We start from the raw sequence: 17,692 nt of genomic DNA on the forward strand, positions 1-17,692 counted from the left end.
AAATGGCGACATACCAATGCTCATATGATGAGTGCTATTTTAATAGAATTCAGCAAGATGCAACCAATGATTTCACAAGGCTTGAGTGTCATGGCAAAAATGACGAAGATAGACTTCCAACCATTTATTGACACGCTCCGTTTGACCGTCGGTTTGGGGATGATATGTTGTGCTAGAAGTCAAAATTATTTCCATAGAAGTGAATAAACTTCTCAAAAAACTTCCCATGAACTTAATATCACGATCGGATACTATCCTCAATGGCATACCATGAAGCTTAAAAATACATTTGATAAATTGTTCAGCCACTTGCTTTGCTGTAAATTGAGTCTTGGTAGGGATGAAATGAGTTGATTTAGTCAACCGGTCCACCACCACATAAATGCTATTCCACCCATGCTTTGTTGTAGGTAATCCCACAATAAAATCTATTGTAATATCAGTCTACTTGCCTTGAGGAATAGGAAGTGGCTGAAGTAAACCACCGGATAGGAGAGAGGAATCTTTATTTTGTTGACACGGAAGACATTGCATAACATAATCCTTAACATCCATCCAAATGCCCTTCCAATAGAAACTCTTATGGATATTGTCAAATGTTTTGAACAACCTATAGTGTTCTGCTAAAGGTGAAGAGTGCATCTCATGCAAGATACAGTCTTTGAAAGAAGATTGTGGTGTCAAGAATACTCTACCACGATACCATAAAAGACCGTTGTGCCATTTGAAACTTGGATACTGCTCTCCTTTGCCTCGCTGAAATTCCTTCATCATCTTTGATGCTTGCTCATCAAGCAAATACTTCTCTTGAATGTCATGGATCCAATCCTTATGCACGGTTGAAATGGTAGAAATGGAACATGCCCACATTTTTGATAAGGCATCCGTCACCACATTGTCTTTTCCTGCCATATAAGATACTTCAAAGTCATATCCTTGAAGAGTAGCTAACCATCTTCGTTGCTTAGGAGATAAATTTGGTTGTGAAAGAAAGTATTTCAGCACACGATGATCGCTTTTGACATTGAAATGGTTGCCATAGATATAATGATGCCACTTTTTGATAGCATGCAATATTGCTAACATCTCTTACTCATAAACATGTAATTGATGCTCCTTGTTATCAAGCTTTCGGCTCTGATAAGCTATGAATTTGATCTTGACATAAAACAGCCCCAATTCCTCTTCCGCTAGCATCCGCACATATGATAAACTCCTTAGAGAAATCCGGGTGTACAAGGATGGGTGCTGAAATTAGAAGAGATTTCAGCTAATTGAAACTTTGATCGGTGATGGAGTCCCAAAAGAAAGCCTTCTTTTTGACTCTATCCGTCAATGGAGCTGCCACATGAGCATAATTCTTGATGAACCTTCTATAGAAGGATTATAACCCAAAGAATCCTCTCAAAGAGGTTGCATTCGTAGGAGTAGGCCACTCTTTAAGACATTTTCCCTTATTGGGGTCCACTCTAATCCCTTGTTCTTCCACAATATGACCTAAGTATTCAACTTCATCTTTCATGAAAGAACACTTCGTCATCTTGGCAAAGAGTGTGTGTCTTCGTAATGTGTCAAAGACTTCTCTCATATGCTTCAAATGCTCATCCTTGAATTTGCTATAGATTAGGATATCATCAAAGAAAACAAGGACTGTTTTGAACAAGATGGGCTGCAATATTTTATTCATGAGGGCTTGAAAAGTAGCGGGTGCATTGGAAAGTCCAAATGGCATAACCAAGAAGTGGTATAACCCTCTTTCAGTCGTAAAGGCTGTTTTGAACTCATCTCCTTCCTTCATTCGAATTTGATGATAACCCAATCGAAGATCTATTTTGGTGAAGACCTTGGCATCTTTAAGTTCATCCAAAAGATCATTAATTCGAGGAATAAGATACCTATTCTTGATCGTTGACTTGTTCAAATCCTGATAATCAATACACATGTGAAATGATCCATCATTCTTTTTGACTAAGAGCACGGGAGAGGCAAACTGTGATTGACTTTGTTGAATTAAACCCATTTGCAGCAATTCTTTGACTTGTTTCTCCACTTTTTCCCTTTCAAACTTGGACAAGCGATAGGGAGGTTTGTTGATGGGCTTTGTATTAGGCAACAAATCAATAGGATGGTCAACCTTTTGCTTTGGAGGTAAAGATGATGGTGGCTGAAATAAATCCTTGTATTCCTCCAATAACTCTTTCAATCTTGGATCACTTTTCTTTGAAGAAGAAGATCACTGATTTGTTGATTGTCCTTCATCTACTTTCGCAAGCAAAAGAGTGAAGACGCATGACTTTTGCATTGATTTCTTTTCGCAATTTCTTTATGGAGATGAGTTCTATTTGTTTGTGGTCTATGCCTTTCAACTCTATGTGCTGTCCTTGCCAATTAAATCCCATTTGCATTTGCTCCAAGTCCAAGGTGAATTTGCCAAGTGTTTTCAGTCAATTACATCCAATGACAATGTCAATAGGCCCTATATCCAAAGTGATCAAGTCTACTTGTATTGTGCAAGAGGGTGATAACTCAATTGAAGTGCATGGATACACTTTTTTACTAGACTCATATGCACCATTGGCAACTTGTATCCTCAAGGAAGAGTCCATATTAATGGGTAGCTACTTCAGCCCATTCAAAGATTTGGTGTTGACGAAGCTATGAGTGCTGCTCGTATCCACTAAAATATGTGCAACCTTGTCATTAATGAAACCTTTTGAGTCTAAGTGTATTTTCCCCTTTGCAATTGGTCCATGCATCATGTGAGATGGCACACAAGGAAGCATGAAAATTATGAATACCACTTGGATCAAAAGGAAATCCGTCCATGGATGGCATGCTCTTCTTCATGAATCTCTTCGACCATTGGGTACGCATCAACATGTAGTAAATTTCCCTCTTGATCTTCTTCTTCTTCAACTTCCACTTCTTGAGTGATCACCATGTTGATTTTTGAGTTCTTAGCTTTGCACTTCAGCTTATGATCTTGTGACCACTTCTCCCCACGTTTGAAGCATAATCCTTTTACATGCTTTTCCCTAAGCTTGTCATGAGAAAGGAAGTTGTTGTGAGAACTATTTTGGGGCAGTTTAGGAGCATTTTCAGCTCTTAAAAAAGTACCTCTTGGCTCAGCCACATTTTTGAAAGTTTGCCCTTGTTTCTGTACAAAATTTCCATCCTGTTTAGAGGCATAAACAGTGGGAAATGTTGGATATTTGCTGTTATAACCGTTTTGACTGTTATAACCTTTGTTTTCTTGTCTAAAAGAGTCTCTTGATTGGCTGAAAATTTCCCCATACTTTGTAGGTTGATTGGAAATATTATTGCCCTTCTTTGCTGGAAATTTCTTGCATTTCTTTTGTACTTCAAGGAGCATCTTTCAGCCAATTGTATGGCCTCATGTAATGTTTTTGGTTGTTGAGCTTCTATCTCCGATAATAGGGCAGGATCAAGACCAAAAATGTATTTATTCAGCTTAGCAAAATGTGAAATGCCTTCAATATACATGAAAAGATTCAAGTAAGTGTTGGAATAGTCTCTAACGGACATTCCTCTTTGAGCGTATGCATACCATATTCTTTGAAGCCTTTCTTTTTCCAAAGGAGACACAAAGACATTAATCATTGCTTGCTTGAACTCCTCCCAAGAGTCAAAGTTTTACCCAATCTTTTGCATGTAACGCTACTAAGTATGGGCGTAACCTTCAAGATGAAGGGCCGCGAAATAAATCTTGGCTTCTTCACTTCTAGGATAAAGGGTGAAGCACAATTCGAGCTTATTGATCCACTTCTTCCATTCCGAAGGTGAAGCATTATCTCCTTTGAAATTAGTAATATTTATCTTTTCCTTATATTCTTTGTCATTGTAAGATGGTTGTCCCATCTTTGTTCCATGAATTTTGCCTAAAAGTAGGTGGCCCAAAACCATGAGATGAAGGTTGTCCATTTGAAACATGCTCTTGGTTTGGGATGTCACGAGCTGATCTTCGCTCATCATGTCTTCCACCTTCATGAACTTGATTGTTGATTGCATTTCCTTTTTGTGCTTTTGAGGGTTGATGATAAAAAGTCTTGTAGAAGGGGTCACATCCATGATAATCATTATTCCATGGAGTGTTATCTTGTTCCCTTTCATTTCTATGATTATCCTTTTGCCTGCTAAACTGAGGCCTTGGGGTATTAATGCCATGAATTTGTGAATGATGATGGTTGCCCCTCGCTCTAGATGGTTCTCCCCTTTCAAAAGTGTGCATAACTGGCTGAGACTTCTCTTTGCTTGGATGGGAAGGATTACCAACAAAGGGAATTGCATGGGAGTCTTCAATAGTTTGAGGTTCTCTTTGTGGCTTGCTTTCAATTTCCTTTATGGCTGAGATGAGCTCTTGGAATAAAGATTTATTGCTTTGCTGCAAATCAGAGATTCCTTGGTTTACTTGTGCCATCCCTTGCAACAAACCTTGAAGCCTTCAAATTCTTAGAAAGGCCTTCATTGACGTGTCCCAACTCTTTTGACAATAGGAGATAATCATTCCCTACATGCTCTTCATGTATGTCATGCTGTCCTTGATGTGTGCTATAAGCAATCCCAATGCTTAATTCTTCATCTATTTGATCAACATTATGGGCTTTAGTTGTGTAATTTTGATTCTCTTGGAAGTCTTTGACACCATCATTCAATGCCTCAGTAATGGGATCTTTCTTCTTATTCCTGGCCATTAGGAAACAGTGATGTAGTAGTAGACAGTTTGTCACTTAATCCCCTGTTTCTCTTAGAATATAGCATCAAACCCAATGCTTAATAGCTCTATGGAAAGCTTATTATATGGGGATATACCAGATTTCAAAAGATATAGACTTGGGTTGGATACTTTGGGTGAAACAATGTCAAACAGTGTCCCTCTGTATGCTGTCTGGGTGCTGTCTCAACATACCCAGTGTTAGAAAATCAGCGATAACTTGAGCTCCCGATGTCGGATCACCAAACTTTTTGATTCAAATTGAAGCTTAGGATCCCTTCTTCGAATGGAGGTATGAAGCTCCTAATTTGGATTGGGACAGAATTTTCTGTAATTGAATCTTCAGGTCTGAACAGGAAATTCCTGCACCCTGTCCACTACCTGTAAGTACCTTGTTTGACCCTGTAGGAAGACCCTGGGTAGAAGAAACCCTTGTAAACCATTGTAGCAACCAAGAGAGGGTTATGGGGCACTTGTAGGGCTCAAGAATAACCCGTAGATTGGTATATACCTACTGTTTTATCTGTAAAAACTCTGTCCAACACCTGTAGGTACCCTGAAAATAGGAGATGCCCTGCACCTCTTCCAATGGTTCTTCAACTACTTATGGAACCCTAAATATGGCTGATCAGTGCTGTACTAGTGTCAAACTCTGATAATGAGGAATGTACCTGCACCTAAATTTGAGAATTGTATGGGCTTTGAGATAAGAGGGGCATGCAAAGTTCCACCTCAAGCCGGGTTGTGCACCTCTTCAGGGTTTTAATTGGGAAGGAAGGGTCACCTCTCTTTTGTCTTCTCGACTCGCATGCCATTTGCTTTTCCTCGTGGGAACCAACATGGCAAGTATATTCTAATGGCTAATCAAACAAGGATGCTATGCATTGACTGAAAAAGCCTTTAACTTCTTTAATGAAATGCAATTGGGTATTGGGAAATGACTCAAGTGAAAGGGCTACGGATAGGGCATTACCCTTTTGCAGTGACTCACTGCTTTTACAATGTTTCCACTTACAATTTTCATCATTATTTCAGTCCTATAGCATCAATGTTCAATCATCCAACAAAAATCCAAGTCAAGTAGACAGTGAGTAGCATTTATGCAATCAATTGAGCTTCAACATTTGAATGGGCAGAAAAGAACTCATCAAGCAATCATAATCAATCCTGGGCTGAATTCTACATGCCTTCAATAGGAATTAAGGGGTTCTATTGCACTCAATCTCTCTTATGAATAATGGGATTGGTTCAACAATTGGATAAAAAGAGAGATTAAGCTGAAAGCAATAGAATTATCTCTTTAATGTTGATGGAAAGTAGTAGATGACTCTAACCAATCAACCTTCAACATAAATCACCATCAATAGACCAAGATTTCAGATCATAAGACCAACTTCAAGAAGGCTTTGTCCAATATGATTGCTCCCATGTAATCTTTAGCTCCCGATCAATAAGATTGCTCCAATGCAATCAAAAGAAGTCAATGATTTGATGGAAGTCTACAATAGCTTGTTGAAGAAGATCCTTTGAGCTTTAATGTAAATCCTCATTAGAATCATTGATTCCATGAATTTTCAGACATTGCCATGTTCAAGAGGCTGAAAATACTTTCAAACTTGAAGAATTTATTCAATGTAAGCCCAATCTTTGAAGAATACCTTCAATTGAACCTTCCTGAGGTTGTAGGCAACAAAAGCCCCATGAATTGAACCCTCAATGAAGCAAGATTTGATAAAGATTGATGGCTGCCCTGTTTTTTCCAAATCTGAGATGAAGAAAATGCTTCAATCTTGTTTGGAAGCTCCAATATTTGCTCAATGTCGGTCCAAAGCTTGATGTAGATGCTTGCTCTTACTATTAGGAAGCTAGTAGGAGCCAAGAAGAGATCAAATCTTCAAGAAATTGAAGGATTCTTCATGCTGTCCACTTTCAGCCATAGCTAGGGTTGTGAAGGAAGTTTCAGGACCCATCTGAATAGGAGATTTCGGTGGGACACAAGGTTGCGTTTTCAGTGTTCAAGTGCGAGCAGGAGGGCTACCATGAGAACAAGACTGAGGCGAGTGTGGGCGTGTGAGAAAGGAGAAGATTTACTGAAGTTGTTGTCTTTTTTTTACTGTTAGAGAAGGAAGAAGGTTGCATTTTGGGCCTTTAAGTGCAGATTTTACATTTTCATCGCCTTCGGTAGGTGAAGGAGCGGGTTGAGCGAACAAGAGTCCTAGCAGACTATATTCTTACAGTGAGAGGGGGCTGCTTTTTGTGTTTTGCGTTTACATTGTAAGTGAAGATGCCATGGGGCCAAGACGGAGTTTGAGGGGATCATGGATCGGAAGGTGCCCGTCTTACCGACTCTTCCATCAGATCAAAAGCTTGATAGCGAGAATTAATGAATCTGGCAGGTCATGATACTTGCCATTCTAGAGTCTTATGATTTGGCGGCGCTTGTTATGGAGGCTATTCATCGTCCTTCTTCGCGAGACGACTCCCAACTCTCTTCCAGTGATAAGGTGGAGTTGGCAAAGGTTCAGACACATTGGGATAAACTCAATGTTCGTATTTGCTTGTTTTTATTTCTCTCTTGTACTACAGCTGTTATCTCTCATATTGAGCATTTGATGGTGGTCTGAGAGATATGGCTAGAGCTTGATCAAATGTACAATCGGATGACCGTTATGAAGCGAGTTTTTTTGGAAGTGTAGATGTGGATGATGAGTGTCAAGAAGTCATCTTCTATACGGGAGAATATTAACAAGTAGAGGCAGCTTCAGATATAGGTTCAAAACGCAAGGAAGTTGATCACTTCTTAAGACATGGCAATAACTCTTCTTGCACAGTTATCGCTCCGTTTCAATGGTTTTTATTCTGCCTTGATTGCTTTACGGTCTGAGACTCTTCGGTGGAAGAGTTGGTTCCTATGGTCTCGGACCAAGAGGAGCAATTAAAAGTGACTAATGCTTCTAAATCTAAGGTCTTGGTTGGTCAGTCCTAATAGAAGAAGGGGAAGGACCAAAAGGAGGAGGAGGAGGACAAATCCAAGAAGGACAAAGAAAAAGAGTCTATTTGTTACATTTGTGACAAAACAAGTCATTGGAAGAAGGATTGCCCTGACAAGGAGAAGAAAGAGAAGAAGAAAGATTCAAAGGATTCCGGAGCAGTGACTGCTTCCTCATCAGTAGCTTTCCTCCACTTGGAGATGGTTGAGGATTCGATCTTGACGACTTCTGATGCTGTGTTGACAGCCCCATATACTCGAGGGTGGATTGTTGGTAGTGGTGTCTCCCGGGACATGACTCCTTCTTTAGCAGGTGTTATTCATCGGTGATAGTTCATCTATTCCAATACAGGGAGGTGACATGCATTTTATTCTAGATGGATGAGGTGGTGCCGATACATCTGAGGTGCCTTATGTGCTGGCCATAAGGTATCGTCTACTTTCGGTGCACAAGATTTGTGCTCTCCGCCTTTTGGTCGAATTTGATGTGGATTCTTTTCGTATTCTTGATCATGGATCAAGATAGGTTTTTTCTTCGGGTTATGACAAGAATGGAGTCTATAAATTGCGGTCTTCTTTTGCCTTCACTTCTCTTCTTCTTATCTCACAAACTCAGTCGAAGCTTTGGAAGGTGTCCAAGGGATAGCTTGTTCGAGGTTTACCGGATATTGTGGTAAGTCAGTAGTCTTGTGTATCCTGCATCTGTGGGAAGCAGACTTGTGATGGTGTTCCCAACAAGGCTTCAAGGCAGTCTTTAGCACCCTCGGAGCTTGTTTCTACCGATCTTTGTGGACCGATAAGGATGGAGTCTCTTAGAGGGAGCTTGTATTTCATGCTAATTGTGGATGATTATAGCAGAATGACATGGGCTTATTTCTTGAAGCTGAAGTCGGAGGCTTTCTCCAACTTTAAGGATTGGTTGCTCTTTGAGAAGAATCTATAATGTCGGAAGCTAAAGACCTTACAATTGGATAAGGGTAGAGAATTTGTTTTTAATGAGCTTGCTTGTTTTTGTGTAGATTGTGGTATTCCCCGGGAGTTTGCAAATACAAACACCCCTCAGTAGAATGATATCTTGAAGCAGAAGAATTGTATTGTGATCGAGATGGCCCGTACCATGATGGAGCACCATCACACACCTGAGTGTCTATGGGTTGAGGTTGTGGCTACCGTAGTTCACATCCTTAATCGTTTCCCTACTTCGGTTGTTGTTGGTATCACTCCATATGAGGTGTGCTTTGTGTCTAAGCTTGATGTTTCTTATTTCAGGGTTAACGGGTGTGATGCCTATGTTTACATTCCAAAGACATAGCGTGACAAATTTGAAGCGGCTTCCAAACGATAGGTGTTTGTGGGCTATAGCTCACAGTCTCAAGGCTACCGATTGTATGATCTTGTAAAGCGGGATTTCTACACGAGCCATGATGTTCGGTTTGTGGAGGTTCTAGCATCAGAGGGGGGTGAGGAACACCCTGTTCTTGGAGATCCCAGTGTTAGCTGGGCGCCAGTGACTTCCTTTGGAGCATGTGCCTCTTGAGGACTCTTCTTAGGATGAGGAGCTTAGTTCTCAGCCATCGGATTCACCGATTGCTTCCTCGCCATCGGTGGACCTTCTAAAAAATTTTGCAGATGGAGAGCGATAAGGCGAGATCCGGCCTTCTCGTTGGGCTCATGACACTCTTCATGATGCAGGGATTGAGGGGCTCCTCGAGGAGTGGTATCCGCAAGATGGCCCGCGGCATTCTCGGAGAAATCAAGCACATCACATTGAGCTTATTTACACTAATTACTGTTTGATGACTCGTGTCATGCAGGATCGGGAGCCCACTCCCATGAAGGAGGCTTTACAGTATGATCTTGGCGGAAAGTGATGGAGCAGGAGCTAGAGTCGATTGAGAGGAATGGCACTTGGTATCTAGTGCCGAAGCCTCCTCATAAGAAGATCATTGGAGTCAAATGGGTCTTCAAGACCAAATATTGCAGTGATGGCACGTTGGACACGCATAAGGCCTGCCTTGTTGTTATAGGTTTTGCACAGTATCCAAGCATTGATTTCCATGATACTATTGCCCCTACAGCTTCAATGGCTACTTTTTGCATAGTTCTTGCCGTGGCTAGCCACAGGAGATGGCCGGTCTATCAGTTGGATGTGAAGTTTGCCTTCTTGAATGGGGAGTAGGAGGAGGAGATCTATGTTGAGCAACCTCTCAACTTCGGTTCTTTTGATGGTAAGGTGTACAGGTTGAGGAAGGCCCTCTATGGCCTTAAGTAAGCTCCTTGTGCTTGGAATGAGAAGATTGACTCGTTTCTCCAAGAGAAATTAGGATATCGGCGTTCCAAAGTCGACCCCCAGTTGTATGTACACATCTTAGGTGGAGGTTGTGCGTTGTTTGTCTTGTTTGTCCTTTATGTGGACGACTTGATTGTGACAGGTGACCATACTCAGATGGTCGAGCAGACGAAGGTAGCACTTCATGAGAAGTTTGAGATGACGGATATGGGGCTTCTTCACTTCTTTCTAGGTCATGAGATCTATTAGACTTCAAGGGGGATCTTTATTTCCCAACAATGGTATGTATAGGAGCTCTTGACTACGCGTGAGATGGAGGGATGCAAGTCTCTCTCAACTCCTATGGATTCGAATTGGAAGGCTACAACTTATTCCGATTCTCCTTTGGCGGACGCTACCTGATATAGGCAGTTGGTTGGCTCCTTGATCTGGCTTCTTAATACCCGTGTTGACTTATGTTATGCTTTCGGTGTGCTATTCGGGTTCATGAGTGAACCCAAGATGGTCCATTGGCAAGCTGCTCAGAGGATTTTGTGGTTCGTACGTGGGACTTTTGATCTTGGGATCTATTATCCCGCTGGTACAGGTGCTACGGACTTGGTACCTACAGGTTGGAGTGATTCAGATTGGGCTGGTGATGTGGATCAACGGAGATCCACGACAGGTTATAGTTTTACCTTGGGTGCTGGTGCTATTTCTTGGAGTAGTAAGAAGCAACCCATGGTTGCCCTCGCTTTGACTAAGGGGGAGTATTGGGTAGCGTCTTCTACTACATGTGAGATTGTGGCTTCGTAAGCTCTTGGAGGAGCTTGGCTGCCTGCAGATAGGTCCTAGTGTTCTACAGTGCGACAATGAGAGTTGCATTGCCTTGGCTAGGAATCCTGTGTTTCATGCTCGGACGAAGCATATTGAGAACTAGTACCATTTCATCCAGGAGAAGATTCTAGATGAGACTATTTCCTTGGACTATTGCAAGACGACAATCTTGCGGATTTGTTTACCAAGGCACTTCACTAGGCTTGACTTCGACAACACTCTAGATCCCTTAGTCTTTTGTTGTGTCCAGGATTTGAGAGGGGGTGTTAGAGATTGGCATTCCCTGGATACGCAGGTTCAGATCGGAGCAGTTTCTCCAGGCAGTCTACCTGGCAGTCAGTTTGTAAAGGAGGTGGCAGGGAGTGCAGGTGCCACATGGCACAGTCGGCCAGATTTCCCGCAGTCGGCCAGTGCAGGTTGGACAGCTGCTGTCCAGTCGGCTGCATTAAATGTGACGACCTCCATTATTTTTGGCATTTTTCCTGGCCTATATATTGGCCCTGATTTCAGCAGTCTCCAATAGTTGTTTTCACAGATTTCAAGCTGCAGACTGTGTAGACTGCCCTCGGGGCTGATGGAAACTGAGATCTTCAAGGTGGAGACATACGCAGATATTCTATCTGCACGTTTGTATATTTCTGCATCCTTATACAGCATTCCTCATTGCAGATTTTCTGCGTTTCATTCTCTCTTTCTTTCTTTCTCTTCTCTCTCTGTTCACTCTTTGTCTTGGTCATTCACTTCCACATTGCGTCACTCTGACACTCCGCTGCCCCTGATTTTTGTTGCTGCCACCTTGCTTCTTGTGTTGGGGTTACTTGATTGACGGGCTGTTCCTTGGTCCCCTTTTATAGACCTTTGAGACATTTGTTCTACCATTAAGTCTTGGGTTTTAGTTTAAGTTTAAATTGAATTTCTTTTTTGGGGTTGTACAACAGTCAGATAAACTGGCGAATAATTGAGCAATAATTTTGACATAGTTTTTTGTTGGTTAACAACTAAGTGAGAGCAAAAGCTTATGAGTAGAAGGTGGAATAAGCCTACACGAGCTCACAAGCTCTAGGACTCAGGTCCAAGGGATGCCATAGGTGAAGTTGATCTCTAGGAATCAGCAGGACAGAGCATGTTGTTATTGAAACAGATCCTGTGGATGAGTTTTTTATTGCTTAGAACTCAACGAAACAGTCATTTGTACAGATCCTGTTAATGAGCAGCCAGCCAACACTCAATGTTGGAGCTGCAAAACAAAGATGCCAGGAGGCTGTGTCTTGTTGTAGGCACTGGCCAGAAGCAGCAACAACTCTGTTTATTGGTGCAAAGGTTGCATGAACGAACAGCTGAACCTGCAGTTTGATGCAAGACAGCAGTGTGGCAGAAAAATATTTAGTCATGACTTGGGCAGTAGAGGTCGGATATGTGGCAGCAGTCCACAGCAGCACAATTGCGCTTAGTGGTATAGATGCTAGGTGGAGGGGTGGTTGAGCATGCATTTTATGTGGACAGCAGAAGATGCAGTTGTAAGTAGGGCAATGATGATTGGAGACATGGCAATCCTGATTTTGGGGCAGAAGCTGCATTTGATGGGCAGCAGCAATGTTGAAGGCTGCAGCAGTGGTAGAGCTCATATGGAGCAGTGACAACAACATACACATACCTTTTGCAGCAGGGCAGCAACAAAGAACAGCAGAGATGATTGCCAAGGCAGTTGGTGGGCTGCGTTTGGGGCAGCAGAGCGTTCAACCTTGGAGAGGGTGGCCTGGGCAGTAGGGTGGGGAGGGGATGTGACGAGATGAAAGTAGCTTTCCCTGCTTGGCCCCTTTATATAGAGTTGGAAAGGTGCATGACTGTTTGACAAGAACGGTTTGATGTTCATTTAGTTTACTTTTACTTTTTGGGTTTGTACAAGCTGAGTAAATTGGCCAATAATTGAGGAATGAATTTACACCTATGTTTCATTCCTTAACATTGTGTGCCCCATGGAGACTAACTTCGTGTAAAATCAATAGGATTGTTGAGACATCTCAATAGAACCTTTTAACAAGATAGTCTTATAGTTGTCTAGCAATCTGGTCTTCCTCTTTCAAGCTAAAATCAATAGGATTGTTGAGACATCTCAATAGAACCTTTTAACAAGATAGTCTTATAGTTGTCTAGCAATCTGGTCTTCCTCTTTCAAGCTAAAATCAATAGGATTGTTGAGACATTTCAATAGAACCTTTTAACAAGATAGTCCTATAGTTGCCTAGCTATCTGATCTTTGTCTCTGCAGCTTAAACTGATAGGGTTGTCAAGAAATGAGATGACTGCTAGGCAAGGCTTTTATTTTGTGCTAGAGTGTTCCACAAGATGGTGGATCACCAGTGGGTTGATTTAGATGGAATATGTTGGAGCTGTTATTAATGGATCTAGATATCTTCACACAGTTGAGCTAGAATTAAACGATTTACTGAAAATCTTGAAGTAGTTGAAGATTTGAGGGTAACATGGGAACACATAGTTCTGTTTCTTTTTGTCATGCACTTACTATTCAGATAGAAGTAAAAGTTTTGCAAAATTTTATGAACAAGAGGAATTACTCTTTATCTTTCTGTTCTTGATTTTTAGGAGAGGTGTCGAAACATTAATTGCATAGGTAGAGATGCTCATTTTGTTCTTCAAGAAACGTTGTAGTTTTTTTGGTGTTTCTGATATTTGTGGTGTTCTTCTTGCTGAACTTTATTGATCCTTTATCAGGTCCCTTGGGATGATGATGATGCTTTTGAAACAGTATTGAAAGATGCTGGACTTGCATAGGTGCACTGGGAGATTTTCAGCTCAACTCCAGGGCCTACACTATCGTTGCCCATTGATAAGATACAAGAAATAGATTTGATAGGATTGTTGCATAGGAAGAGTTTCCGGAGTAATAGGCTTTTGATGAACTCTGAGTTGATGTATGCCATCTGTTTGGCTTGTGATGTACATTTGGAAGTCAAGCACAGAGGACAAACAAGTAGGTAGCTGTGCCCTACTTTTCTGCACTCTGCCACTTGCTTTTGTAAGGGTGAAACACATTTTTTTGAATAGAGTGATGTAGCTTTTGAAATAAAATTTTTTCGAAGCTGGGTGTAGAAGCAACTCTGGTTATTATGAGCCTTAGAAAGGACACTCTCATGAACAAATTCCAGGGATATTTATGAAAGTCGTGCTACTTCCTAAACTAGCTTGAGGCCATGTCATGAGCCTTGTTCAAGTGTCTTTTGTGTTGCCAATGTCTACTGTATTGGCTAGTAATCGTTGGTTACCTGCTGTTACGTGTGTGCTTGTCTGCATCTGTGCATGTATGTCTGTGGCTGCATAGAGACATTACTAAGGTATATTCAGTCATTTCAGATTGTCAAAGAAAGTTTCCCGATAATATTTTCGGGTGTCTTTTCTGCAGTGATAAGCTGAAGGCTTGTTTTGTTCTCACTTGCTCAAAGTTCGGGTGAAATTGATCTGCATCATTTTGTAGTATATTGCTATTAACTTTGAATGATTTTAGAATGGAGTCATAGATAGGTGGGATATGTTTGACATGCATGGACTTTTCAGACTTTTTTATTCAATAGTTATTATGTATGCTAGGTATGATAACATGCACTTACGTATGCATGGACTTGTCAGACATTTTTATTCAATTGGTTATTACATATGCTAGTTAGGATAACATGCACTTAATGGTTATTACAATGCTAGGTTGGAAAACATGCACTTACGCGTTAGATATTTGCTATTCCTCGGTTACCACGTATACTGCGTAGGACAATCCACCTTCTGGAGTGTGCTTTTCCTTTTTGGACAAGACAGCCAATCAATGCATCAAGCGACATGTCTTAGAAAAAGTTTGACCAACTTTCTTGATTATATGGAATGAAAACCAAAGACAAGCCACATGATGAGCAACAAGTTAACCCTATGGTGAGGCACAATGTTATTACCATGCCAAGACACATGTTGGGTTAAGATATGTGTCATATGCTAAATATGGCACAATCTATGTTAATTGTAATTGAAGCTTCTACAATCATAATCTTATTTGTAGCCATCTTAAATACAAACTCTTTTTAAGAGGACATCTATTTCTTGATTTGAGGTGTGATCTTAAATTCTATTGTCCTTTGGAAGTTTAGTTCTTTGATGATGGGTTGGCACATTTACTTTGTACTTTGCAATGCACAATGCATATGTCCTTATTGGAGTTTCACAAAGAGGTGGCCTGATGCTCGACCATTCATACCCATGGTGGCAATAGAATTTTTTTGGAGTAACAAGGCGTTACATGATTATGGTCCTAATAGTTGTGCATTGTCCACCCATGCACTTGACAAATGTCATTGCATTGCATGGAGAGTTGAACCGAGTACATTGTTATATAGCTTTTCAAATTGGGCGTGTGCGCGCGCGCGCGCACACACACACACACGAATTCCTTACCTCTTAGTCTAGATGTCCTCCCCATATACATCTTGAGCCTTGAATACATTGTGTAGGAAGGCTTTGTATTCATGCCATATTGATTACATCATTAGTACCAAGAGTGGTTACATCACAATACATCTAGCATGACCCACATCATGCATTATTGTACGAGTAGGATATATGTATCCTTCACACCTTTTTAGGTATCTAAGGCTACATGTAGATGACTGGCCTTATAGGACAACCTTAATTTTTCATTGTGAAAACTTAGTATGAAGACAGAGGATCCAAACGAGCATAAATGCACATTGCTCCTTAAGTGCATAGCCATATGTAGAAAAAACACCTAGTCCTTGAGTGTATAGCCATGTGATAGGCGTTTGATTAAGGAATAACATCTGAATGGACCATTAATGTGACATCCTTTTAAAAAACTAGGGTATGGAATGAGAAGATTCACTTTTCAATATTTACTGGCAATGATAACAAGAGCATAAGAGAAGATGATTTAGTGTCACTATCATCATCTCATAGGAGGTGGCTAACTTGACCATTTTCTTTGATGTTGATGAGAGCCTCATATGGATTAACACATCAGCTCAATCCATGCTGAGTTATTTTAGTACCTTTTGAGGGCCATGTACCTTTTTTTCCAATACCCCAATCACAAGCTAACATGGAATGAAATCTTTTAACTTTTTTACAATTGTTTCTTTGTAGGTGCAGTGGCATCAATAGCGAGATGGAAATGTGAGCAATTTTATTTTCTTTACCTCATTTATTATGTAGCACTAAAATGGTTGAGTTCTACTTGCCCAAAAGCTAGTGGTCAGCTCCTAGGCTTGCAGATTTCTTCCCACAAGATGCAAATGGGGTAGAAGCCAATCACATACTTCTTCCCACAAGATTCAGATGATGTAGAAGACAATAACATCCTTTGTGAGAGTTTTGACTAGAGCTGTGTCTTGTTGCCACTTCTTTATGATGCTAGATACAACACGTACTAGTTCTTTAAAAACTGTTTAGATAAGGGAAAATGTAATGTGGATTTGCTCCACACATTCATAGGCAGATACTCAGGCTACAATAATGACTCTTCTTGTTAATCTAATGGAGATGCCACTCATACCCTTCCTCATCACAAGCAAGGTGAGAGTAAAAGCATTTAGAAAAGCAACTGACCTCACTTAAAAGATTATGATTGAGAATGAATAATGTAGAAAACCCCACATAAACTTGTTAACGTCCCCTCGAAATAAGTCCACTCTAAAGGGGCACAAAAATTGAAAATTTCTTATTTCAGAAATCTCTTATGAAAAGCAAACCAATTTCAATATCAATATGGAAATAAAATAGTTTTGAAAATTGCTTATATGGTATCCTCTAATGAAAAGTGCACTTACTTACACTAGGCTATAAGTGCCATAACATTGGCTTTCTATTGCATTTGGGATTTTTACCGAGCCAAAAATGAATTTGAATTGTTGAAAATAAAATTAAGTCCTTCCTCATCCATGGAGTACCCTTGGTATGCTTATAATTGCAATAAGAAGTTAGTTTAGTGAAAATGAAGCCCTAACTTTAACAAAGGATCAGCTTAAGTTACAAGTCCTAGCCAACCAACAATTGCCTAACCTAGCTCTAACTCATCATAACTCTAATAACATGTTTAAAAATATAGTGCTATAGCTTGCCACTAATCTATGGTGGACAAAAAATGAAGCAAACAAGCATAAACACTAATTAATGATAACATATTTTCATCAAGCTAATTAGCTTAGCGATAGTAGTTATTAGCTATATTAATATTTGGCTATTAATTAGTTATATTGTGGTTATGTAATTGGATTAAACCATGAGGGCAATGACAACATGAGAGAGAGAGAGAGAGAGAGAGAGAGAGAGAGAGAGAGAGAGAGAGAGAGAGAGAGAGAGAGAGAGAGAGAGAGAGAGAGAGAGAGAGAGAGAGAGAGAGAGAGAGAGAGAGAGAGAGAGAGAGAGAGAGAGAGAGAGAGAGAGAGAGAGAGAGAGAGAGAGAGAGAGAGAGAGAGAGAGAGAGAGAATGTCTACCATGATCCCACCCCTTATTCTCTCCTTTCCTACTATTTATCTTCTTTTACATTTGCTGGCAAGATTGGCTGCTCAAAGAGTCATTATTTATGTTACATCAATAACAAACATTCATATCGGATTTGGAACAACTGACGTGACATTATACCACCTCTGTTGGTTTGAATGGGGATCACATATTTAGGACTCAACACCTTCCCTCTTGAAAAGGGATTGAACTTGAGTGGATAGGGTCTATGCATTCAAAATCTAATCTTTGTGTGCTTTTTGGTGGTCGATTCCCTTCTAATGATTGGTGGGAGAAAATTGTTGGTCCTTTTCCTTTCTTGTACTTATGTGTAGTTAATCACTCCCT

General features: G+C 40.6%; 1 protein-coding gene across 1 annotated transcript in view; it reads left to right on the plus strand.

The window, feature by feature from the left end:
* The window catches only part of LOS4 (P-loop containing nucleoside triphosphate hydrolases superfamily protein), a 36,690-nt gene extending 22,773 nt beyond the window's left edge, over nt 1–13,917 (plus strand). Inside the window, exon 8 of the mRNA XM_087660822.1 lies at nt 13,561–13,917. Within this exon, the coding sequence (XP_087516948.1) occupies nt 13,561–13,620 (60 nt within the window). The 3' untranslated portion in view covers nt 13,621–13,917. The remainder of the gene's footprint in view (nt 1–13,560) is intronic.
* Nucleotides 13,918–17,692: the final 3,775 nt, after the last annotated feature.

This window comes from Lygodium microphyllum, chromosome 20 (genome assembly GCF_053477565.2).
Source record: "Lygodium microphyllum isolate KBCC chromosome 20, Lygodium_microphyllum_v1.1.10, whole genome shotgun sequence".
NCBI classification, from domain to species: domain Eukaryota; kingdom Viridiplantae; phylum Streptophyta; class Polypodiopsida; order Schizaeales; family Lygodiaceae; genus Lygodium; species Lygodium microphyllum.